Source organism: Thrips palmi, unplaced genomic scaffold (genome assembly GCF_012932325.1).
Source record: "Thrips palmi isolate BJ-2018 unplaced genomic scaffold, TpBJ-2018v1 HiC_scaffold_7, whole genome shotgun sequence".
Taxonomy (NCBI): domain Eukaryota; kingdom Metazoa; phylum Arthropoda; class Insecta; order Thysanoptera; family Thripidae; genus Thrips; species Thrips palmi.
The window spans coordinates 7,955,873-7,983,143 of record NW_023144634.1 but is presented as its reverse complement, the minus strand read 5'-3'; the positions used below and the strand labels follow the sequence as shown (position 1 = coordinate 7,983,143).

The 27,271-nt window shown below is 48.6% G+C and overlaps 1 protein-coding gene across 6 annotated transcripts in view; it reads left to right on the top strand.

Annotated features, from left to right (window-relative positions):
• Positions 1-27,271, top strand: part of LOC117652337 (potassium voltage-gated channel subfamily KQT member 1-like) — a 152,988-nt gene that overhangs the window by 87,774 nt on the left and 37,943 nt on the right. For all 6 annotated transcript variants that reach the window (XM_034397174.1, XM_034397173.1, XM_034397177.1 and 3 more), the window contains exon 2: positions 18,504-18,680. In XM_034397174.1, coding sequence (XP_034253065.1) covers positions 18,544-18,680 — 137 coding nt within the window. In that variant the 5' untranslated portion in view covers positions 18,504-18,543. The remainder of the gene's footprint in view (positions 1-18,503; positions 18,681-27,271) is intronic.

The following is a 27,271-nucleotide window of genomic DNA, read 5'->3' as shown; positions in this document are numbered from 1 at the left end:
CAACGTCTGTGTTCGGCGCGCGGTGCAGCCCGCAGTTGGCAGGCGCTCCGGTTCCTTGCCTACTGTTTTTCGGAGTGCAAACCTCCCACAACTCTATACCTAATCGTAAAGTTTTTTCCGTCCTCAACGCGTGTTTTGAGCTCCATCGTCACTTAACGGAACTCGGACCGAGCGTGTGACCCCATTAACGGATCTCTCGTTTGAAGAGGAATCCATGGGTGGGGTCACACGTTCGGTTGAGTCCCATGCAGTGCTGCGGGGGCTGAAAAACTGTCCGGGATTTTGACCACCTCCACCAGTCTTCTGGCCCACTGTGCGGCGGGTCGCTGCCTCTCGGATGGCGGGGTCGTCGCCCAGCCTGCATTTAGCGGGCGGCTGTCGCGGTACGACCTGGAAGTTACGACTGGAACACATATTACTCGTCTCCACGGACGCCAGGCGGCACACCGTATAACGCCTGCGGCCCTTCGCTGAAAATGAAAACGTTATCGCGATCTGCGCGCCGCTAGCCTTGAGAGGCTTCGGCCGTATTTTGGCCGTGCCGCGTCGCGCCGCGTGGGAGAGGCAATCAAGGTGGCCGGGCCAGCCAGCGAGCCGGCTGGGCTGTATAGGCTCAAATGGCGCCCCATGACGGCCACGACGTTCAGGGTGTCCTCTTTCTGGCGGCTGCCAAAAGCACTGCACACAGGCCATCCTTCATCCCCCCCCCTTCCCCTCCCACAACCTTCTTGCCCCAATCACGTCACGCGACCAAAGTGAGTTAAAGGCGTCGGTCGGGCTTTCCCTCTTTTCTCCCGAGCCACCCGCAGCCTGCCTTTGTCGCAGTGTGCCCACCCGCCTCACAGCGACCCTTCACGGTTCCCTGTTGTCAGCGGAATCGTCTCAACAAGTGAAAAGTGCGGCTCGCCAGCTTCAATAACCAGTTGATGGCAAAATTTGTTGCCTCAGAACGATCAGTGTTTCCACCTCGGTTTGCGGACTAAATTCTTTTCTGCAATTTTCCTACGTAGTCTTTCACCATTTTGAGCATGCGTTCTTTGGTATGAGCGATTCTGCGTGTAAATTGGTACGAAAAATTTCACTGCATACTAAGCTCTTGTGGACTTTTAAATGCATTTTCTGCATTATTATGAAGCTGGTTAGTCTAAAAAATTGTAAACCAAATGGAACCAGTCTCGGTTATTGAGACTAAGTGGTTGAACTTAAACGCAAACAACAAATGGATCTCTACTTTGTTAATAAGTCCCACGTCCCCAGACCAAATCACGTTTTGACACTGATAGTCAGGGAGGAACATTCACATGATGAAAAGGGCATTAATCCTGAGAAAAGGTTAATGAACCACGTATCAACTTTTGCCTTTAACATTACATTTTCTCATGATTTCAATAATCCCGACATTCTGGGATTGCTCAAAACCATTTATTTATACATTTTTAGTGCACCTTGAGTTTGGGTTCCATTGTTCATGTTGATAAGTCTAAATCGAGTGAAGGCAGGATCATTCCTATCACGCAGGGTCATGCAGAAGCGCCAGACATAAGCACCAAAAAAGGTCAAAACGATGGATTGAAAAGATTGTTTTTGCTTTTTCTGGCTTATGAAAATTTATTGCTCCTAGAAACTAAATAGTCCTTTTTTATCAGAGTAATAGTACTGAAATGAGACATATTTGAGTCAAAACTAAGGTAGAGTATTTTGGGGATGAGACTTTCGATAATTTCGACAAAATTGCTCAGGTGTTATCAACTCTAGGAGGAAAGATGGATTATGAGCTATCCAACTTTCCTCTTGGAGTGGAGAGGTCCTAATGGTACCTTTTAAACCCACAAAGTTTGAACTAATTCCGTGACAATCCCAGATTTCGGTCCACTTCAAGCTGGAGTTAATCTTCGTGTGCTATGTGAACTCCCTAAAGATATCAGCCAATTTTTAATTTAGGTCAACTGGAGAAACCAAGAACCGTTTCTGCCTTGTTTTGGGGTGCAGCCCTCTTGTATAACTCAGTCTTCATCACAGTGCAGTAGCTGTTTGGGTACCTACTCCGTATTCAGTCTAATTGAAGTGACGTCACGGCATCACCGTCCCGTGGCGCTATTTTTGCCGCTTTGTTCGCGTGTCGGCCGGCAGAGCACTCTGAGGTTGCCGGTCGCAGCGGGACGCCATCCCAGGGCGGCACACCTGTTGATCCTGACATTGCGTGCGCAGTCTAGGGGCAGCGGGGCTCTGGGGATCAACTCGCAACAGTCGGCGTAGTCGCATGGCACGTGGGGTGGCCGGGGACGTGGCTTCCCGACCCCATGACGTCATGGCGGTGCAGCAGGCTGACAGTCGTTTTCGTCCTTTTCGACAGTCTGTCTCTGACTCATGGGGCGTCCCTTGTAGGTGCGAGAGAGACAGGGTGACAAAACGACTCTTGGAATCGGTCTACAAAAGTGCTGAGTGTCAGGTGATCTTTCTCAGACCACCTTGTAGGGTCTTGACGCACCTCTTTGATCAAAACTAGAGCCAAGTGGCCCATTTTGAAATGGACACCCTAAGAAGGTTAGGTTAGACTTTGCCAAATTCTACGTATTCTAAGTCTCACAATGTAATGAAAAAGCACCAGTCTACTTAAGAAAACGAGCACACTAAATATGGATCCACTAAATAAAATAAAATAAAACACTACCGAGGAGTGCTCACAATGTAAGGAAACAGCACCATGAGCCTACTTAAGAAAACAAGCACACTAAATAGGGATGGATCCACCAAATAAAATAAAACACTACCAAGGTGTATTTGTTCTTGTCCAAGCCTCTAGCACGCTTCTACATATAAAACTCGTATAGAAATCCTCTAGCCTCCATGGGCATCTTACTTCGCAACTTCCACCGCAGGCCTGGGAGAGGGTGGCGGGCCCATTAGAGTGGCAAATTGACGAGCAAAGACTGGGGCAGGGTCGGTTGAGTTTGTCCAGTTACTGCCTTGCCTTCGTTAAACCGCCTTCTGGCTGGCAATGCACGCCTTGAGACCATTTTTTCCCGCATACAGCTACAATAACGTTTGAAAATACTATAAATTGCTTTCCGGATCCATCGAGAAAATTTGAAAGCTTCGGTTTTATTAAAGATAGTTGTTTTGTTATTGATATTCATTTAATTAGTCAATAATCTGGTCAGTTAGTCAAAAGTACAGGCCTGCCTGCCGCAAACGCATTTAAAATAGTTAAAGCGAAGGTCTGGGCATTTTTTTAAGGTTAAAGGCAATTTTTTCTCAAAAATCTTCTCCAAGAATTTCCAAGTTTTTCGCTCACACTGCGCGTCTCCAAGACGCCGCGTGACCTTCCCGACGCCCTTTGTGGGCATTTGATGCGAAGGGAAGACCAACGGTCCAGCGGCGTTAGTTGGCTGCAAAGGAGATATAATTGTTGGGAAGGGTCCCTCTTGGTTCGTCCTGTGCACCTGTACTCTGGCTTCTTTCCCCTCTCTCGCAATGTCCCGTCCTCCCCCCTGCCCTCCTCCCGTCTTTTTGTTGTGTCGCCGCTCTGTAACCGCGATACAGAGAGAGGATAACGCGGGACAAGCTGAAATGGAACCCGCTAGGCTCAGGCGAGGGCTGCAGAGGGGTTGCGGTGGCGGCAGGCGCCTCTTGATGCCAGATGAGAGATTTTTCTTTTCAATTAAGCTCAAATTGGCCAGAGAAAAGGAAAGGGAGGAAGACGCCCTTCTAAAAACTAATCCGTACTTTGAAGCGAGAATAGTACAGAAAGTAGGTCATGGAAAAGTGCGGAACTTTCATGCAGGTTCTCTCTCCGTAAGGATCCCATGTACAAAAATGTCCAGGTACGGAAAACATGCACGGAACGTCCGTGATTGGCTCCGTTGGTTGAGACGGTCTGGGTTGACCAGACATTTTGTGTACTCTTTTCAGCCAGTGAGTGCTCTACAAACTGAAGTGTGTACTCAGTATGCATCTACAGATGCATACTTGCAAGTACACACCTGCAGATGCATACTTAGCTGAGTACACATCTACAGATGCATACTTAGCTGAGTACACATCTACAGATGCATACTCAGCTGAGTACACATCTACAGATGCATACTCAGCTGAGTACACATCTGCAGATGCATACTTGGAAAGGTTAGGTATGGATCTGTAGGTGTGTACTCAGCCAAGTATGCATCTGTAGATGTGTACTCAGCTGAGTATGCATCTCTAGATGTGTACTCAGCTAAGTACGCATCTGTAGGTAGGCCTGGGCGATTAATCGAATAATCGAAAATAATCGCGATTATTTTGTTAATCGTCCGATTATTTCAAACCCCCGATTAGTGGTTCGGTAATCGAAGGATTGACCGATCATTTAACGATGATCGATTATCGATTAATCGTCTCATTACAAGGTAGGTTTACGCCAGACAGCGTCTTGTCGTAACAGGCTTCGCGATGTCTCGCGGCCTGTTTCTCCAATCCGCGCCTGGCGTACCCACCTTGGCCTGCGGCGCTAGCCTGCCTTCGGCAGGCATTGGCTTGTCCGTCGGCGGTTACTTGTTGCATCCTGGGGGGCTCCACCCCCCAGACCCCCCTCCATTATATATAGAGTTGCTTCATCTACAGATAACACGATCTTGACCCTTGTAACTTATTAACTTGTTGAGGCTGGGGGGCTCCGCCCCCCAGACCCCCCTTCCTTCACGACAGAAGTGATCTGCCTGCAGAAAACTCGATTTTTCGCCGTTTTTTAGGTGTTTTTCGGCTATAAAAGCTGAACCAGTTGAGCTAGGATAGTGAAATTTCGCGTGTGCCGAGCCAAGAACATACCTAATAAGCCTGCAAAATCTCAGCCAGATCGGCCGAGCCGTTCAGGAGGAGTAGTGTACACACACACACACACAGACACACACACAGACAGACAGACAGACAGACAAAACTTTTCAACCGCACTGGAGTAACAGGCTTCGCTATCGCTCAGCCAATCAGATATTCTTTGCATCACCTGTTCAAATTCTGAGCGGAAAAGTCTTGAAAAGTTTTCAGTTAACGCACGAAAAAGCTGTCTCAGACACTTGAGGTTGCGCCAATGGTTTTCCTATCCTCTTATTACATGCTATTTTCACAATAGTACGAGTATTAACCTTTGTTTGTCAATTTCCAAATAATCGGTTTCCCCCGATTAATCGTTGATTTTCGATTAATCGTGTACGTTTTCGATTACCGATTACCGAACTGCTAATCGACACCAATCGCGATTATTGGCTGAGCGATAGCGAAGCCTGTTACTCCATTGGGGTTGAAAAGTTTTTCCTGTCTGTCTGTCTGTTGTGTGTGTGTGTGTGTGTCTGTCCGCACTACTCCTCCTGAACGGCTCGGCCGATCTCGGTGAGATTTTGCACACTTTTTGGGCATGTCCTTGGCTCGGCACACGCGAAATGACACTATCCTAGCTCAACTGGTTCAGTTTTTATAGCCGAAAAACACCTAAAAAACGGCGAGAAATCGAGTTTTCTGCAGGCAGATCACTTCTGTCTTGAAGAAGGGGGGTCTCCGACAAGTTGAAAAGTTACAAGGGATCTAGAATGAAGGGGGGTCTGGGGGGCTCCGCCCCCCAGCATGCACCAAGTTAGATGTAACCGACGATGGACAAGCCATTGCCTGCCGAAGGCAGGCTAGCGCCGCAGGCCAAGGTAGGTACGCCAGGCGCGGATTTGAGGAACAGGCAGCGAGACATCGCGAAGCCTGTTACGACAAGACGTGGTCTGGCGTAAACCTACCTTGTTTTATTCATCGGCCGATTACGATTACAACCAATTATCGCCCAGGCCTATCTGTAGGTGTGTACTTGCAAGTATGCATCTGTAGATGCATACTGAGTACACACTTCAGTTTGTAGAGTGCAGCTGGGGCGGGTGGCATGTGCAGAAATTTGGCAGTGTGGGCCAGGTCACGCCTTTTCCCCACCTGCACACTTATCATCTTACGATGGTAACGCGAACGTAACATACGCTGAATTCAAAACGTGCGTATTACGCTGAAATGTCATCGTACTACAATCGCAACCAACGTACCTTACGTTGACAACGTGCGTAATACGTTGAAAACATGCGTATTGCGTTGAAAATCCTGCGTACCTTACGTTCATATCCGTGCGTATTATGCAGGTTGGAAATTGGTCGTACCTTACGATGGAAAATCATCGTATTACGCACGAAAACCAACGTAAGATGATAAGCGTGTGCAGGTGGAATGTTTTGCAATCCGTCTACCTTGCAGGCGCCCGTCTAATGCGTCCAAAAAGAGCCCCCCCCCCCCTTTTTAAAGGCGGCCTGCAGGATAAGTAAGCTACATCCTAGCGTTGCCGGCCAGGCGTATGCGACTGCCCTGCAAGTACACAAGACCTCCATGCGGATTTTGGTTCACCGCGAGCCTACCCCTCCCCACCCCCTCTTCTGGCTGAATGGTGAGCCGCGTCTGTGGTGAGCTGCCCCCGCAGAGAGCCGCCCGTTTCCTCTTCCCTTAGACGCGCCGCCGGCCGCTACTTCGCCACTAATGCCTTAATACTTTGCCAACGTCAACAAAACAGGTCGACGGATGTGCAGTATAATTTGCAAGCATGTTGACGAGGGTCAAGGGAAATGTCCTTTTTTTTTCCCTCACAGTTGTTTTTTTAAGCGTTGGACATGGACGCTACGCGTGTGCCTTCAGTAAAGGTCTTCATGGTCTTACCAATTCGTCCATGAGAAAATACTCTCATTTTGGAAAATAAAATGTGCTTGAAAATACTAACAGTAGTATGTCATGGCTGTTGATTTTTTTTAAAGATCTGTGGAAACCCTACAGCATCTGAGGTTGCGGGCAGGCCGCGCGAGGTCAGAGTGTCTCGCTCACTTGAACCGCTTAAGATCTGCACAGGCCTAACAACGTCGATAATGATGCGTTTTGGTCCCTACTTATAGCGAAACTGGTATTGCTTGGTTGAGGCCCATGACAGTCCCTTCCCTAATACTTTTCTGTACAGTCCGCACCCTTAAAACCTTACGAAGTATTTTGAGCATACATACGTACAAACTAATTTACTTTGTTATACGAAGAAATAGTTCGTAAATTGCGAAGCATTTTCTTTTGTAAGCTTATGTATTCCCCAAATACTTTGTTCTAACAAACTGCTTTGCTTTGTAAGGCCTGAAATAGTTTGTAAGGTTTTCTCTGTGGGACGTTGGCTGAACGAGGATGCGTCAGTGCCACGCTTCGACTGACGGCAAGCGCCTCAAATGTCAAACAGCGGATTCTGCCTCACTTGTGTCTGCCATCGGCTCACGGATTGTGCGAGACCGGGCGCCTTATCCAAGGACGAGGGCATTCTCAGCGTGCATCAGTGACCTTTAGCGCGGTGGCCATACCTCTTTACGAGGTATCGACTCCTGAAATCACACCCTTCCGGGCCGCCGGCGTGGCCACGCGGAAAAGGTCAGCAGGATTGTCTCTACCAATCATCATCCTCGCCCCACCCTGAGCCACCCCCACCGTGAGACACTCCCCCTCTCCCCCTCCCAACTGCAGCACCTGGCGGCACCTGCGGCGGCCGGTGACGTCACTGCAGAGGATGACGTCATGGACGAGTTGCCGTGCACACTGGCGGCCCTGGGTCGTTACCATGCGGCCTATTACGTCCACACACACACACACACACACACACACACACACACACACACACACACACTTCTTTTCCCGCGTCGGTGCGGAGTCATGTGATGCGTACTCCCCCAATCAGCTGTCGTCCCTTTAACCAATCCGTCAATTGTGACACGAGCGTTTGACTGTTTCGGGTGAAGAGATTTTTTGGCCCGTCCCGTTTATTTTTTGTAAAAAAAAATGACGGAGGGACGGGCATATAGTATGATGCATGCTGTGCGTCCGTTCGTTCGTTCGTCCGTTCGTTCGTCCGTTCGTCCGAGGACTTCCCGTGGTCCGATCTTGACCAAATTTGGTATGCAGCCTCCTTGGGTGACCCTAAGAACCGCCCGGTGGCAGCAAATCCGATCCGAGCCCCGGGGGCGCTGCTGCAGGTGCATCATGGTCTACATGGGGTCGAGGAGGATTTCGGCAACGGATAAAGCTAGCAGGGCATGTAGGGGTATTTTTGGAATCGGGGCGACGAGACAAAACCAATGGTGCCAGTTTCAAGCGAATCGAAGAAGTTTGGACCCGGGTTCAAATCCCAGTGGGGTATATTTCGAACATTCTTTTTATTCGAGTTTTTGCATTGTTTCTTATGTTTTTGAGGGCGCTGATGACGGAAATAACATCCATTTTGACCCCAGACTCAGGTTCAAACCCGTCAGGGCTAAACAAAGGCGAAATTCACACATTTGTTAATGTACGGGACGGGCCAAAGTTGCCGATGTATATGTGCGTGTATGCACACTTGGTAGATGTCTATGAACAACTTACTACTGGAGACAATTTTTTTCTCACTTTCAAATGCACACTTGGCTAAGTGCACGATTATAAGAAATGGTCTTGCCGGCAGCGAGATTGCTTGAAGAATAATGAATTTTGCTTTTCTTTTCTACTGATTTTGTGAGTTGCGGCAACGACACATTTTTTGGGGACGGTGCACTTGTCATCGTGCGCTTGCCCAAGTGCGCATTTAAAAAGAATACAGAAGTTTGTTGGGAAATCGTTCCTTTCCAATCTTTCCTTCGCAAAGTTTTGTCCGTTTTTGGCGGGCGACGGGTGGGAAAATGGAGGGGAGGTGTCGGTGCGTACACACACCTCAAAACTGTTTATTATACTCGTCCCCACACTTGACACGCACGGCCGTGCCGGGCATTGCCACGGCATTGCCACGGCATACATACATAGGTAGTACTTAAACTTTTTTACATTTCTTTCTGCTTTGTGCTGTTCGTCCGAACGAACCTCCCCTTCACTCCCCTCGCCAGTGCGTGCCGCACGCCGTCCGACCGGCCAGCGTGGCGCCTGACGCGCGCGGCTACGAGGCTGTTGACGGTATAAAAACACGAAAAGCATCATAACTGAAACGGTGAAAAAAGCAGAGAGACAGAGAGAAAGCGAAAGAAAGAAGGAGAAAGAGGAAGCGAAAGAGAGGGAGGTAGAAAGCAAGAGAGAGAGGAAAGGAGGGGGAGGGAGAAAGTAAGAGAGAGAGAGAGAGAGAGAGAGAGAGAGAGAGAGAGAGAGAGAGAGAGAGAGAGAGAGAGAGAGAGAGAGAGAGAGAGGAAAGTTTGCATCGTGTTTTATTTCTCTGACGCATCCGAGTGCTGTAATTCGTTTCGCAATGTCGCTGTTACGGCTCACGTCCACAAACGACCCCCTCCCCTTTTTTTCACCACTAGCCCTGCCCCACTCACTTTCAGTTTCATCGCTTCGTGCCCAATCTGCATCGGCACACCTCTCGCCTGCACTATTTTTTTGGCCCCGGTGATATCGGGCCACTTTGCTTTGCACTTCACGCTTAGTCACCCGGGCAGGGAAAAAAGGGGCGTTTTGTCACAACAGAATTTGGAATTTTGGTCCTCACTGCACCAGCAATGAACGTGCGTCAGTAGCAAATCAAGATCCTTAAAAAAAGAGGACGGTTCGCACTCGCTTCCCTTCTAAGGGGCCTCGATCACGTACATTGTGAAAATTTGTTGTCACTTTATGACAAAAACGTGGATGATATTTTCATCACTTTCAAATGATGACAATCTCGTCACAAATTGGTAACATTTTCATCAAAGCTCCTATTCTTATTGCATGGGCGTGACAACAATGTCATCAATTGTTTTGATGACATCGTTGTAAGGAAAATAAGCCTTGAAATTGTCATCAAGTGACGACTCAAATTTTCACAGCGCATTCATATGTGTTCGATACGAACTACCCCACCCGCCCTCACCACAGCAGGCCGCGGGCAAACCAGACGCAGATGTAAGTCATATAGACACGCTTTGTTGAACCTCTGCTGGCGCCCGGCTGCCTCGGCCAGCAAACTGATTCCGAGGGTCGTTTTCGTCGCTCTGTCCCTCTCACACTCATGGGGCGTCTGCTGTAGGTGCTAGAGAGACGGAGCGGCGAATAGCGCCTCTCAGTCTGCAGGCAGCTCGCAGTGTGTTGCATGCAAGTTGGCGGGGCAACACTGCAGGGGCCGTGTCGGCACGGCCGGCATCACGCACTCGGGCTTAACGTCGCCGCGGCGCCTAATTTATGGCGAAGGTAGGCTACTTAGACGCCGTTCCTTCTTGCCTCCTTATTTTCGAAGTTTTCCTTACCTTTTTTGTCGGCCGCATTGCGGGGAAGGCCGTGAGAAAAGGGAGCCCGTTGCCGGGTGCTTGACTTGCAGTGTTGTTAAATGGGGCGGCCGCCCGCTGCGACGCGGCGGGAGGGAACGTCGGTGCGGCAAATCCACCTGCCGTGGTGTTGCTGTTTCCCGATCGGCCGACAGTGCAGGGGCCACTCCAGGAACACATTTCGGTGGAGAGCCCTGATCCACACGTTGCCTACTTACCGGCGGAATGGAAAGCTTGTTGCCTACCTACACCCTACGACACCCCATCCGAAAATTAATTTACGATTCGTGGTTGAATCGATGTTGATCTAGAAGGTGACAAAATTTCTTTGTTCAACAAAAATACATAAAATTTAAAAAGGTGTCGATTCGAGGCCGACTTCGGATTTAGGAAGGCTTTCCTGCACAAGGTTCAAAGGGTCTAAAATCTATTGTTCGGTTTCGTGAAAATTGGACGTGACTGACTTGCTGCCCGAGCGCATTGCAATCAGTTCGATTACCAATCAGAAATGAATTTTCAGCTAGGGCGTGCTGGATGCTGGATCTGTTCCCTGTTCCGCAGTTGTGCCTACACACTGTGAAAATTTGTTGTCACTTTATGATAAAAACGTGGATGGTATTTTCATCACTTTCAAATGATGACGACCTCACCAAATTGATGACATTTTCATCAAAGCTCCTATCTTTATTGCATGGGCATGGACATCAATGTCATCAATTGATTTGATGACATCCTTACAAGGAAAACTAGCCTTGAAATTGTCATCAAGTGACGACTCAAATTTTCACAGTGCAGGCACGCGGTCTTCTTTGCTGACCGTCTCGTTTTCTTAGTGGCGGGTCCTAGTGGGCGGCAGAGAGCTCTGCGCCACACAACGGACGTGTGCACCAGTGTACCAGCTTGCGGACTCCAGCGAGCCTTTTCACCCCTTCCTCGGACGCCCACAGGAAAGCCACAGTTGAGCCTCCCAGCAGTGGAGGCTGCTGCCCTCGTCCACACTGCGAGAAAAGATCACGGTAAATCCTGTACTGATTACTCCAGACTTCACCGTACTTTTTTTAACGGGCAATGCCGTCGTTTTTTTACAGTCAATACCGTACTTTTTTTACAGGAAACGCCGTACTTTTTTTACAGGGAATCCCGTACATTATTCCCCGGCAATCCCGTACTTTTAATACCTATCAAAACTGCTACAATTTGGTTCAGTCGGTTGACCCTCTTTTTCCAAGTTCCTGATGTACGCAACTGCTGAAGTCGGACTCCTGGACCCCTCTTCCGACCACTCGTTGGAAAGGTCTTGACGAGACCTATTGAAAGGTGCAATAAAATTTTTCAGTCGGTCGACCCCCTTTTCTCAAGATCCTGATGTGGACACTTCTTGGAAGCGGCCTTTGTTGGGACCAGATCTGGTCTTTCCTACGGCATGGACTGTACGGAAGAACGGTAACTACTGTTAAAAGACTACGGAATATTTTGTAAAACAAGTACGGTAAATACTGTAGACTGTACGGAGGATACTGGTTTTTGAAGTACGGTAAAGTTTGGCAAAAAAATTATCCAGGATTTACCGTCATTTTTTCTCAGAGTGCAGCCGGACTCCAGCATCCATCAGATGTGGTTTCCCTGTGTGGGTCCAGGCCCTGCAGGCCTCAAGGGACTTCATCATCTCTACATCTCATCCCCACCGCGACACGCACCGCCATGTGCCCCCATTTGGCCCCCGACTCCCCCTCCCTCCCCCCTAAAACCACCATCCATCCACCTTTTCCAACCCCAGTCTGCCGCGCCCGATCAAAAGTACGTTTGCTTTCCAGAGAACCTTATATTATTCGTAACTGGGAAAGGTCAGACAACATCTCTCGAGTCGGGATTCAGAATTAGTGAGGCATTTAGACTGAATAAAAATGGACCGCGGGATGTTTCGACGGTACCTCAGCAGTCAGAGAGAGTCCATGATGAGCAATAACACACGCCGTTTCAAAAATTTGGTAAAATTACTGCCCAGTTTCCATTTTAAGTGATTCGTCTCTCTTTCATTCCAAATTTGAAAGAAAAATATGCATTTTTAAGACGATATTCTTAACAGAGATTGATGTATTTGAGTCCGCAAGAGCCAGTGGTCAAAGTCTAGTGAAATTACAATTTGGAAAGCGACAGTCTGCGCAACCATGGAGACTGGTCTAGGGAGGACACAAAAGTCGGCCGGGCTGTCGAATCGCGCTAATTTCCATCGCACCCTCCATTATTCATTAGAAAAGCCTGTCATCGCTTCTCCGCTCGTTGTCTGTGTGAGAGCGGTGATTCCGTGTTTGTCATTCATAAAAATGCATTATACATAATCTGTGTTTCGTCATCGCGTGGCCCCGCCCCTCCCTTTCTTTGCTTCTCTTTGCAGTGTTCGCATTTATCAGAAAAAAAATGTTTGCGCCCCTCACCGCGGTTGTCTGCGCTGCGCGTTCCAGACAGAATGCGTAATTAAAAGGAAAGAAGACGGTTTTCTCGCTTTGACTTTGTACAATGATGGTTGGTAAATTGGACTCAGGGTGGAATCATGGAGGCCCTTACCTTGGGCCGAAAAAAGGAGAGCATCTATACGGACTCTCATTTGTTCTCCATAACATTGGCCTACCAACTATTCTTTTCATTGAACACAAGTCTTTAAATTAGAAGAACGAAGGCTGAATCTAATGTTTAAAAGCCAGGATTGCCTGAATATCTGTAAACGTTTCCATGCATCGTGTTGTTGCCCCCCCCCCCCACACACACACGCACATACGACTTATGATAAAGGCCTCCATGCGACTCACCCTTGGCAGTGACCTAATGATGAATTCCACGTGTCTGTACCCCTCCGTTAAGGGAGGAGGCTCGCCATTAACACTAAAATTTTGGTTAAATTAAAAAAAAATCTTTTCTTTCCTGATTTTTTTTGAAGGAATGTGGGGTTTTTCATTGGAAAGATCACACTTTTAAGAACATTTTATAAAAAAAAATTATTGTGCTCAGGTCAGTAAACACTTAACGTAGTTCCCTTAAAACGAATGAAGCTGAGAACACGCTTGTGGGACTGTTCTCTTGGGTACACGCTAAAGAGAGTGTACAAGTGCGTTCAATCAAGACAGAGCTGACTTTGCAGAGTAGAGCACTTCAGATACCCGTTCCATACATATATAAACTGCAGTTCTGCAAACATGTTAACCTGCATTGCATATGATATGTTTTTATTGTTATACCTGGTGAGAATTATATTTTGTGGGAATTATATTTAGTGGGAATTGTATCTGGTGAGACGGTTAATTTTAAAATATAAATATCTGTATATCTGGTGGGATTTATATTTCGTGTGAATATGCGTTTATAAAAATAAAATTACTAGGTGTATATCTGGTGAGATTTATATCTGGCGGGATTATATCTGGTGGGAATGTATATCTGGTGAGGTAACCCCTCAAAAATACCTTGCAAAAAGACATACGTTCACTGCGCGCAAGGTTTTGAAGCTATCCGACAACTTTTTCCAAATCCGTTTGTTTCCTCTGAAACTAGACACTTGGCTTTAGAGATTGAACCTCTAGGTTTAACACATCTGGTTTCTAACTGTTGTTATTTTACATTTCACAAAAAATATTTAAAAGTATACAAAAATTGATCTTTTAGAAGTTAAAAAAAACACTTGCAGTTGTTCAATTTGGAAACTAGAGGTTCAATTTATGGGTCTTGTTTAGGTGTAACACCAGAAAAAATTTCAAGTCAATACGTGAAACGGTTTGGCCTAAATCATGCGCGCAAGGCCCAAAATATCGCAATTGAGTAAAATGGCCCTAAAGTTTGAACGGTCTAACCTAACCAGTGGAAAATAGTTTACAAAATGTTGTCCTCTGGCCGAACGGTTTCGAAATTTGAAACCAATCAGCCACATAATGAAAGGGTTTGATGCAAAGAATTCAAAAATCTCAAAAACGAAAATCTGCTTTATTGACGGAAATTGACGAGGCTCCCCCCTTAAAGCAGTGTAGGTCAGGTCCCACCCACTGTGCGCGTGCGGCTCCCTACGAACGAACATACACAGCAAATCATTCGGCAAGTTCTCCTGCTTCTCCACTGGCGTCCCCTTTTCAACCCCAAAATTTGGACTCCTAAGTCGGTATGTCCTTCTGGGAGTGCCAAAATTTGACAGTCTCGAGGGCGATACGGACCCAGAAGGCCAAATTTTGGCACCCAAACCGGAGCGCCGGTAGAGTGGCAAGGAAACTTGCCAATAGAATTGCAGTGTAGGCAACGCCGCACCCCGCAGCACAATTACTCGAGTTCTGGCCTTCTAGCGCAGAGCAGTGCGGAGCAGTGCAGGCAGAGCACACGCCCGCGGGTCCAGCTAATGGCGGCACCCTGTTTGTGCAACGAACTCGGAGTTTGATGTTTGCCCGGGCCGGCTTATGACATCCAAAAAAGTAACGGCCCCTCAAAGCGGCAAAACGGGTAAACTTGGCGGCGGCCGGGTGGTGCCTGGTGGCCACCGCCACGCCCGGGGCGACGCACCCCATGAAGCTGGTGGACAGAGGAGCCGGCACGATGCTTCAAGGCTTTTAAGAGGTCAAGTCCACACTGCTAAAATCGCACGCAGAATAAAATAGACGAATCCCAGAGCAAAACCCCCGAATTTTTAAGTGCTCCCTTCCTCCAAGCTGAGGATGAAGGATGACTGTAAAATGAATTTCAACAAATTTTCATTTTGGATTTTTCTGAACACATGAAAAATCAGCGCATTCTTCAGCGAACCCATTTCAACCTTCTCCGGGTGTTATTTTCTTTCCCATTTTTCAGCACCAGAGAGGTACCTCCCTGACTCTAGGAACCAGCACAAGGGAGCCAGGAAAGGCTTGCCCCTCCCCCGGTCGCCCACACTGCGTTGAGTCTCCAAAGAGCCGGCCGTTTCTTTTTCTGATCCAAAACGACCCACTCAGCAAAAGGAGAGTCCTGGCCCCGAAGTGAGCAGTGACAGTCATCGGGTTAGCGAATCCGCCCCTGCGAGCAGCACCGGATCGTCGCACACGCCTTTTCCACGGACTTCACCCTTCTTTTTTTTCCAAGCGGTTGGGGGGGGGGCACATTATTTTTCTCAGACGTCGAATCATGCTTCACGGTACCACCACTGTATAAAACTGCCGGAACGCATGCTTTGAAGGACACACCTTGTGAAAATATGGGTCGTCGCCCTGTCTCAGGGTGGCAGATGGAATTTGCAGTTATGTGGGTTCGTACAACGGACTCTTAGGGGTAGGTTGGGGAAGAAAAGTACAGGGTAAGAAAAGTACACCCCTCTTCTGGCCTACTGCTCCATTCCATGACATCGATTTAACAGTGTTTTCACACTCAGATTTTCATGTAAAGTTGAAATCACTGGTCGAGGGATGGATAAAAGTCAAGAGATCAGCTCCACCAGGGTTCGACTTTTCTTGCCCTTATACGTATAAGCAACAATAATACTCTAATTTTCTAAATACTCGAAAATTTTCTAAGTATGACAATTTCCTTTGTAAAATTATGAACGAAACCAAATTGTCATTACATTATTCAATATTTCCTAAGTAGTTCTATAAATAACTGGAAAAGTAGCGACATACATCGGCAACTTTGGCCCGTCCCGTACATTAAGAAACGTACGAATTTCGCCTATGTTTGACCCTGACGGGAATTAAACCCGAGTCTGGGGTTAAAATAAATGTCGTTTTCGTCATCAGCCCCCTCAAAAACATCAGAAACAATTCAAAAACTCGAATAAAAAGAATGTTCAAAAAATACCCCGCTGGGATTTAAACCCGGGTCCGAACATCTCCGATTCGCTCGAAACTGGCGCCCTTGGTTTTCTCTCGTCGCCCCGATTCCAAAAATACCCCTACATGCCCTCCTAGCTGCATCCGTTGCCGAGATCCTCCTCGACCCCATGTAGACCATGATGCACCTGCAGCAGCGCCCCCGGGGCTCGGATCGGATTTGCTGCCACCGGGCGGTTCTTAGGGTCACCCAAGGAGGCTGCATACCAAATATGGTCAAGATCGGACCACGGGAAGTCCTCGGACGGACGGACGGACGGACGGACGGACGGACGGACGAACGAACGGACGCACAGCAGGGATCATACTATATGCCCGTCCCTCCGTCATTTTTTTTACAAAAAATAAACGGGACGGGCCAAAAAAGAAAAGTACGTATTATGGTTGCTCAAATTACTTGCATAAGTACTGACAAAATGAGGAAAAGTCAGTAACATGCTGGGAGTGTTCCAAACGAGTGTTCCGGCGAAGGCCAAGGCACAGTGTCTGCTTGTGTCTGCTTACACTCGTGTAAATTTTGTCAGAATGTCAGAAACATGTCTGAAATCCTGATCAAAATTCGCGCACCTCTGAAATAGTGTTCTAAATTTCCCGGGAAAGATCAGTTTGGGGAACGTTCCCAATGAATTCCCGGGAACATTTCCAAAGATTCCCCAAAACTGGGAATATTCAGCTTTTTTAATAAAATAACTTTATTTGCCTACTGGAGAATACAAACAAGCAAATTTTTGACTATTCTCGCAATTTTCCATCGTAAACAGCCTGAATCCATTACTATTTGAGACTATAAAGACTTGCGTTTTAAGTCGATAAGACTCTAAACTTCTTTGAAAACTTTCAGGTCGATTCTCAACATATTAGTAGGTCCCCGTGAAGCCAGTGGGTCCAGTCGACAAATGGCTACCATACTATAAGCGATCAGTTCTTAGTCGCATCGGTTGGTGAGGACGAGCCAAGAGCCTAACACTGCCCATAGTACCGAAAATTCACGTCAAGTAGTAGAACAAGCGTTTTTTAAGGATGTTACGTTCGCGATTTCTTAAAATCGTTATTTTTAGCCCACCTTATTGGTCTAAAACAATAACATTATTCAACTTGCGTAGGCAGAAACCATAGTTCATGTAAATTTCCAGTAAATTCTTGCATTTATCGGTACTTATACTTCATTTTCTCTTTAAATCGGGAACGTTCCCGTTTTGGAGCCTTGAACGTTCCCGGTAACGTTCCCCAAGATTCCCAACTTTCCCGGGAATATTCCCACCCTTCAGAACACTACTCTGAAAGCTGAAATTCTGAAAACTTACTCTGATATTGATGGTGTGAGTTCTACAGAAAGTCAGGAGATGTTTTCAGCTTTCAGAGGTGCGCGAATTTTGATCAGGTTTTCAGACAGGTTTCTGACATTGTGATAACATTTACACGAGTGTATGGTGCTGCGTGCTCGGCACGGTAGTGCAGTCCCGAGACTCTGGTGGGCAGCAACGTGCTGACCACTCTGCGCCACGCCACGCCTAACGCGGCTGGCCTGATGCCATCGATTTCCTGTCAGCGTGCTGACCGCGTCGCGGCCCCGCGCACCTCAGACCTGTCCTGCTCCACCCTGGCCAGCCCCCGGCGAGCCCTGTAGCCAAGGCCGGCGTACGCGCCGTTTGGGCAATAGTTTTACTTACATAAATATCACCCAAACGTGCCCGATTACTTTTATCATCATCACCACCTCTCTGTCAGTTAAACTGTTAGCCGAGCTGTATGCATTTTATACAGTAAATACTGTATACATGCCATTTATACAGCAAATGCTGCGTGCATGCTCATAGGCAGTGATTGTTGCGTACATGCTCATGTATACAGCTGGTAGGTAGCATGTACGCAGCATTTACTGCATATGGACATGAATGCAGTATTTGCTGCACTTACACATAGCATACATGCAGTAATTTCTGCATACAATGAATGCAGTTCAGCTGATAGCATCATCACCATTATCACCGGCATCATCATTATCATCATCACCACCATCACCATCATCATCAACAACAACAACGATTGAAGTAAACGATCAGCCGCTCGCGTCATGTTTTCGAGATATATTCATTCCATTTGCGCGTACACGACTCACCGTCAGCGCCTTCGCCAAGGTCACGGGTCCGCCCCCGCCCATTCCCTCCAGGCCTGCCATCCGCCCCACCCCACCCCGCCCCACCCCGCCCCAGGGCGTAAGATCAGAAGGATGAACACGAGGTGAGCGTGTCACCTTGGCGGGAACTTCGCCGAAGCCAAAGCCGAAAGCTGGCTCCCCCACCCCCAGAGGGCAAGCGGCTTGAAATCAGTCAGGAGTGACCGGCTGATGTTTCCCCGCCAGAGATGCTGATTTTTTCCGGCCCTTCTTTTGTTCCAGCCTGACGCGACACAAGCGCGGCCGGCTCCAACAGCCCCGGATGAGTCTGCTGGGAAAGCCGCTCAACTACCGCGCCAACACCCGCCGCGATGCCCGGTACCGGCGCCTCCAGAGCAGGGTCTACAACTTCCTGGAGCGGCCCCGCGGCCTGCCGTCCATCTTCTACCACATCGTAGTGTGAGTGTCAAGACCGCGCGATTGGCGCATCTCGAAACGGCGCCATGTCTAGAAAACTCTCGAAACTGAGCGATGGGTCCTAAGAGCGAAGTCCGATGTTCGAGCCAACGGGAAATAACTCCAGCCAAATTTGCACACCGAAATTCATCAAACATCACTCATGTAAATGTTATCACAATGTCAGAAACCTGTCTGAAAACCTGATCAAAATTCGCGCACCTCTGAAAGCTGAAAACATCTCCTGACATTCTGTAGAACTCACACCATCAATATCAGAGTAAGTTTTCAGAATTTCAGCTTTCAGAGGTGCGCGAATTTTGATCAGGATTTCAGACATGTTTCTGACATTCTGACAAAATTTACACGAGTGATGTAAAATTCACTGAAATTCGTTAAACTTAATCGAAATTTGGCTGCAATTCATCGGAATTCGACTGAAATTCGTTGGATTTGTACACCGAAATTCAATGATATCCCCATGTTCAGAACTGCGCGGGCACGAAATCGGGTGTCCTCAGCTCCGTGAGCACAATGTCCGTGGTCCTGAGCTCCACGAGCACAATCTGACGTCACAAAACTCCTCCTTTCGCTATTTCTGACTCGGTATCCTCTCTTCTCTAGTCTTAAAAAAAATAGATTTCTTCTCATTTCCACGCCCTTTACGTTTACTCGTGCCTGGAAAATTGTTATTTATACTGGATTCTCTGTGGCAATCCCTGCCATAGAAGTCGAGAAAATTATCGGACACAAATACAAAGTGGGCAAAAAATAGGGTCATCTGACATCGGATTCTAAGCTTGCTGGGCTCTGGACATTGGACTTTGTTCCGCTCGGACTCATCGTGAAGTGTGTACACGGCGGAGTCGAAAGAGATGGTACACATACTTGTCAGGTGCACTGTTAAAAATTCACTGTAATATGACAACACAATCACCTACTGGAGTATTGTTAAATTACAACAGTTGTTTGGTGTCTGAACGGGAAATTTATCAATAGACAACTCTTATGTTGTATTACAACGATTACAACTACCTTGTCATGTGACAATAATGCCATCGCAATAAAAGAGAGTTGCGTTGTAGTTTAACAAGATTTTTGTTATCTGACAACAATTTTTGTTTTAAGATTGCACGTGCAATCCCGCGTATGCCTAAAATATTTCGTAGACCTTCAAGCGCGCAGTAAGCCAAAGGACCTGGACGGTTCACGAGGGGTGCGAGCAGCGCGATGCTGACTGGGCGTCGCCGTCCCCGCGGGGTGAAGGCACCGCGGGGGAAAGAACTGGCCAGACTAGGCCCGCACGGCACCACGGGGCATCGTCCAGTCAATGACGTCTCTCGGCCCTTAATAAGACCCTCTCGGAGGATGGGGACGAATCTCGCGCTGAGTAGGATAGCCCCTCCTTATTTCAGTTGCCGAGCAGCCCCGCTATCCGATGGCCCGAATCCAGCGTCGCCGTCCAGAAGGCTAAACGGCTTGAGCAAAGGGCATTCTCAGTAATTGTCTTGTCCGACTGTCGTTCTACGCACGCCCCGCCACGCCCCACCACGCCCCGCCACGCCCCGCCACGCCCCGCCACGACGCCGGGGAGGGTCGACAACCAATTATTCGCCCAACGCCGCGCCCCTGGAGAACGAATCTCGCAATGCCCCTTCACGGCGTTTCGCGCATAAGTGTGTTTTGGCTCTATTTGTGAATTGTATCATCATGTTCATTTGTTGGCGTTTGAGCCACTTAAGTCACCTTTGCCCCCAGTATCTGGCAAAAAAATTATCCCATCCGTTCCCGTTTTCACCATTCACAGTCTCTACCATGCAGTCACTCCGCGCCGCGATCCGTATAGCTTTGCAAACGGGACAACGGATTGATCTCACTGTAAAAAATTCCGTACTTTTGGTACAGAAATGGTACAGAAAAATATAGTACGGAGGTAACCCATGTAAATGGGTACGGAAAAAAAGTACGGAACGTTCCGTAGTTGGCAAGTACGGATGGTCCAGGCAAATTATTGACCAGACATGTTACTTACTTTTTCCGTTTTTTTCTCACAGTGCTCGCTTCCAATGCGGACGATTTTCAAAGGTTTTTGTGTCCGTAACGTTAAAACAAAATCGTCGGAAGGCGATGGCGACGAAAGACGGATGAAACAATCTGTCAAACTCCATGAGTCTCTCATGTTGGGCCTAAATCCATCCGTATGCAACGTTTTTTTCAAAACCCCCGTGATGCGGGTACGCGTATCCGTAAGAAGTTAAGTTTACATTATCCTTTTTTTATGCTGACTTTTTCCCATCGTACGGTCCGAACCTCTCTGTTGTTCCTTGCTTTTTTTGTGCGCCCTGTGCGCGTTGCTGCATATGCACGGCTGGGCCGTCACATTCAACGTAATAATGGCGCGTGCTTAGTAAACAGGAGCAACAAAACGAAAACGCTGCGTTATTTTCCTCCCGGGATGAGGTGCTTGTTGCTTTTGACCCGTCCTGGCAGTGCCACAGACAGACAGACTGACAGGCGGACATTCAGACAGATATACAGACAGAGGGACAGAGAGACAGACAAACAAACGGCGAAATACTGGCAGGGAAAGACGGACAGACAGCGACGTACAGACTGACAGCGAAAGACAGACAACAAAAGACAGACAGCGCGACAGAGAGCGAAAGACAGAGACAGACAGACGGGCGATGAGCAAACGAATGCTGCCGCAGCCACGCACCCCCTGTGGGGCCCCGTTCGGACTGTATCCATTTCACCGGGCCACTTCTCCTCGACTCGCTGCACGTGGCCTGGGAATGATTGGAGGAGACTCGCAGGTAATTGTGTACCTTGGGAGGAACATCTCTCCTCTCTCTCTCTCTCTCTCTCTCTCTCTCTCTCTCTCTCTCTCTCTCTCTCTCTCTCTCTACCTCCCCCTTTCCTTCCTCCCTCCCCCCTCCTTTTCTCTCTCTAATTAAAGAACGAGAAACGGGTTGCGCCGGAAGACGCCCCAATCTGTTGTTGCAGCGCCGCTTTGGACGTTATTCAGAAAATAATGGATTTTGCAGTTTCCACCGGGGAGACGATGATGGTGGTGGGGCATTGTTCAAACGACGAAGGGTCCGCCGCTCAGCAGGCCGATTCCAAACCGTACTCTCTCTCTCTCTCTCTCTCTCTCTCTCTCTCTCTCTCTCTCTCTCTCTCTCTCTCTCTCCCCCTGCCGCACCCCTCCGAAACGGAGCGTGAGAGCGAGAGAGTCAGTGCGACTCGGTTTGGAATCGGCCGGCTGGCCCAGGTGCCCTTAGAAAGCGCTTAGCGGCGCCAAGGTTCTCGTTCTCGTCTCGAGGGGTTTTTGAGCGCGTGCACCAACAGACGGGACGAGAGTAGGATTTTTCTCCCTGACACATAAGAATGTCTCTGGAGACAATGAATGATTTCGATCGGTTTGGGTGCAAATACAAGATTCGTAAAATTGATTATTTAGTCATTCCTTGATATCACATTCGTTTGAATGATGATCTGAAGGCAGCCGCGTCATGTTCCAAGGAATGTGACATCACATCCAAACGAATGTGACAAAATTCACACAAAACTCACATTATGTGAATATGACGTGAAGAAAATTCACATTCAAACAAATATGACGTGAAAAAAAAAACAACATTCAAACGAATCTGACGTATAAAAATTCTACATTCAAGCAAATGCGACGTAGAAAAATTCACATTCAAACTGATATGACGTGAAAACATTAACCTTCAAGCAAATATGAGGTGAAAAAATTCACAGCGAACCTGATAAAATTCAGGTTCAAACGAACGTGACTATGTGCACATTGAAACAAACATGACAAAATTCACCCTCAAACGAACGTGAAAAAATAAAATTTCAATCGAACGCAAGAGAATTCGCAGTCGAGCGAACGTGACAACGACTTTGACGTGACATTCGTGGATAACAGTGTGTCGTGTGGTGGCTGGCGAGGGCGTGGCGTTGTCCGGGCCGCACCCGTGGGTGCACCCGTGGGTGCCCACTGCCATGACGTCACTGGGAGACGTGGCCACGCTGCGCACGGCAGCGAGGGCTGCACGGGGAGCGCCCGGAGATCGGCTTGTCAGTCGCAGGCCGAGTCAGGCTGGCCTTCTTTCTTTCTTTTCCCCTCGTGCTGCATGTCTCCGTCCGCACCCGGAGGCACTGCAGTCTCATTCCAAGAGTCGCTTCCGTCGCTCTGTCCCTCTCGCACCTATAATGGACGCCCCATGAGTGCGAGAGGGACAGAGCGACGAAAACGACTCTCGGAATCAGTCCACAGCAGCGCACTCTAGCGGCAAAGTCCAGCGACTGCGAGCGCCGCTTCCCGCCTCGAGCGTGGAACTCTCGCGTCGCGAAGGCGTTGACTCTGTTCTGGCGGAAAAATGGAATGTCATCAAATGTTTATACGTGCAAACGCACACTGGTAAGGTTTGCACACAACAGGCGTCATGTACAATTTTGTACGTGACTTTCCAGTTTTCTGTGTGATTTTCATGCGCGCGTGGGGTCTGCGAAATCGCGCACAGATTTACACAAAAAAGTTCGTCTGTACGAAAATAAAACAAAATAACAATTTCGTCTCGGAAAAAAACTGTACAAAAACATTCAATGTTTCTCTTTTTTTTCTGGCGTAAATCTCAATAAAAATTGTGGCCGTGGGATTATGGCGGTGGCGGCGTGTGGGTATATGAAAATGTATGGCGGCGCAGATAAGAATGCTATGGCTCCTCTTGTCTCCTTTTGTGGCCAGACACCGCTTTGTCCCTTCACCGCGTCCGCTCCACATTTCATTGGTCCTGACGAACGACTCTGAAGGTTGGTTTGTCGCTCTGTCTCTCTCGCAACCTCTCGGAGAGCCCCATGAGTGCGACAGAGACAAGAAACGTCTCTTCCGAATCGCTTGGCTGACCGGTCGGGGCTGCTGTCGTTGTGTTATCCCCACGGAATGAAATGGAATAGGACGTCCTCCACTTTTGTTTCCTCGCCACTTTTCTCTGTCGTCTTTTTTTTTTTTTTTTTTTTTTTTTTGCTTTTGGTTTTTCGGTAGCCGAACCACTTTAGTAGGACTGCCGCCCGGCCACCCCTTCCGCGCGCGTTTGGTCGATTGGGTCACACGTGTGTACGAGTGTGTGAGAGATAGAAAGGCGGAGCGAAGCTTTTTTTCTGATTAACGGAGGAAATAGATTGTTGGTATTATTTTCAAAGCACGGGCGTTCACTATGGTGACACTGAGGCGTAACCCTATGCTACAGTCAAGTATAATGTTTGGCTTGAAATGAAGCATAGACTAGCAATTCCCCCTTGCTATAGGGGGAGTCCTGACGGAGGAGCCTATTACGCCTGATTGATTCAAGGAAAAAAGAATGATTAATTGGTCTAACTGATTCGTTGGTCGGTTTTGCTCCAGTAACGAAAATTGTGTTGGGAGAGCGCAAATTTTGATAGAAGAGAGGAAAGTTCGTTCTGAAAACCTTACAAACTATTTTCGGCCTTACTAAGAAAATTAGCTGGTTACAACAAAGTATTTTGAGCATGTAAGCTTTCAAAGAAAACCCTTCGTTATTTACCAACTGTTTCTTCGTATAACGTACTAAGTCAATTGCGAGTCTGAGAGTGTACGCTTTACAAACGTATAATTTTCAATGTCACCGTATTTCCAACGTCGGGGTCATTTGTTCCCGCTCCCCGACGTCTCCCCCTCCCCCCTAACCACATGCCATTTCCCCCGCGACTTTTTGTCCCGGCAATCGCGTCCTGGAGGCGAGGAAGGCACTGCGTCTGCGTCACTCGGCGTGCCATAAATTTTCGGTTCGATCCCCCGCGGGCCATGGCCGTGCCGTGCCACGCCGGGCCATGCGTGGCCAGGACGGCAGCCGGTCGGCAGACAGGGCGCACCCTTAAAAGCCTACGAAGCATTTGCTTCATATCTACGAAGAAAAAGAAGGCATTGCTTCGTGTTCTGAAGAAATGCTTTGTGTTATGAAGAAGTACTATAAATGCGTTGTGTCTCAAAGGATTTTACTTCAGGTACGAAGCGTTTCTTCGTAGATGTTACAACGCCTTCATTTTCTTCGTAGAGCTTTTACTGTGTGGTGTCCCGAACCGGCGGTGTGTGTGTGTGTGTGGTAGGAGTAGTAGCAGTAGTAGTAGCACGGGCACAGTGCTGCTCATTGTCTACTTACAGGGGCAACACGCCAACACGTTGCTTCGGTCACCTGAGGTAGGGGAGAAAGGAGGAATTTTCTACACCTAAGGCCCCCCCCCCGTTTGAATCCGTCCTCGCCGGCAGAGGTCGTTCCCAACTGCATGCTACCTGCCGCAAAAGCGGGAACGCGCGGGAGCCGGCGGTAGCACACAAACAACAGGCACGAGATTCGCGAGGTCAGCCTCCTCTCGCACACTTCAACATAAACTTGGCAGCGCCCCGGCCTCGTGTACAGTGTGCCAGATGCGTGCGGACGTCAGCAGCTAGCGTCGTCAAACATTTTCACTCAGTTTCTGGACACCCCTCCCCTCGGTTCCCCTCGGTCGCCGCGCGCTTGGCAGCCAAGGATCGTATCTTTTGTTGGATGTGCCGACGGTCCATCCGTTTGTATCGGATGGCGGACGTCCCAGAGGGCTGCAGCCGTGGCGGGGGGGGGGGGGGGGGGGGCACTTGATATGGCTTGCTCCGGCACGCCCGGGCCTCGAGGGGCACGGACCCTCCGCACGCCGAGCCCAGGGCCCAGGGCTACGGCCCAGGGCTACGGCCCGGCGGCTGGGGACCTGCTCCCCACGGGCCCCCTCGTGGGTCCGGCCGCCCTGTGGGGTCAGGATCGAAAACCGCACCGCGTACTCTGTCTTTGTCGAGCGACCTCGCACTGCCGTGCAGCGCCGCGACGGGCCAGTGGGGACAACAAGGCGAAGCGGACGCGTGCACAACGATTCCAAACGCGATGAACACTGCACAGTGTAGTGCAATGTTATGGGACATCGCACCGGACGAGCAATGCCGCATAGCCACAGATTGTCACATCGCACGTCTCAACAAACTGAAGTGTGGTGCACTGAAGTGTATACCTATAGGTGAGTGCACATCTACGTTATAGGTGTGAATTCATCCAAGTATGCATCTGCAGATGTGTACTCACACTTTCAGACTCGTATTGACCTTATCGTCAGTAACTAGAAACAATAGCCTGCAACAACAATACATAGTATTTTCTTCTTAGATGCAAATAATTTACTGCATAAAAGTATGTGGGATTTGAACAAATGTGAGAAAAACTGTTGCACAAAAAACCAGAGGTACTATTGACAAAATGTCAATACCATTGTACTAATTCAAGTCTGCGAGGGCAGCCACGTATGCATCTGTAGGTGTGCACTTGCAAGTGTCCATCTTGTAGATGAATACCGAGTACACACTGTGCAACCACTGGAAATCTATCGGCGTGACTTCGCGCCGTTTTAGGGGCGTGAATAAAGTCACTGACATTCCACGCAATGAGCATAGCACGTGTGCTGCAATGTATGGAGATATTGCACCATGAGTGCGCCAACTTTCATGTTGACTCTTCTAAGGAGCCTACCATGTGCAATCTTCGGTTTCCAGGGAATAAATGCCAAAATGTGTCAATAAGTTTGATTTTTACCGCAAGACGGTAGGAAATATTTATGGGGCAAAAAGTTGGTGATATTTGTCAACCCCCCAATTGTCAGCGATGTAACAATAGATCTATTGTAACAACACCGACAGCCGGAGGGTGACAATTGGGGTTGAATCTCGCTCCTCCGTGAGGCCCTTCTGCACCGTTGAGGAGTCAATAGGACGAACGGACCTCTGAGACAGCCTGACGGACAAAGAGACGATCAGGCAGCTGGTCCCTGCAAGAAGGGAAAGCCCCGGGCCCTGGTGCACTCACCGGCGTGGTCGCGGTCACGCTGCATAATGGTTGCTGGGAATCGAAGGGCTGTTTCGGGGTGGGGCGGGGCAGGGTAGGATGAGGTGGGGTGGGGTGAGGCGGAGTGAGCAAGCAGAAAGGAATGGCCGAAGCGCGGGGGGCCGAGGATGCGAGGATTTGGCCGGGTAGTGCGGTTTCAGCAAAAAGGACAAGAACAGAACGACAGGTGGAAGGGAAGGGCGGGCCTTTGCGGTGGGAGTAATACCCGTCGCTAATGCGATTAAAACGGGAGCAGCGCGGCGTCGCGATGACTGGCTGAGCCGTGCCTCGGCCCGGGCCGAGCCAGTACACCGATGCCGAGAGTCGTTTGCCTCGCTCTGCCTCTCTCGCTCTCACGCGGGACGGCCTACGAGTGCGAGAGAGACAGCGCGGCGGGAAGGACTCTCGGACAGTGGGCAGGGCCGCGTTCAAACGATTGTAAAATTCACATCGACACGAATGGACGTCACATTCGTTGACTGACAGTGTAGAAGTCATAATTAGGTCACGGAGATAAGACAATCAATACGCAATTTCTGAATTCATAAATTATTTCATCAGTGATTTAAAACCAAAGTGTTACACACTAAATTCTTATGGACTTTTTAAATGCATAAGAACGCATTTTTTATGCATAGTTATGCATGCGCAGAAACGTCC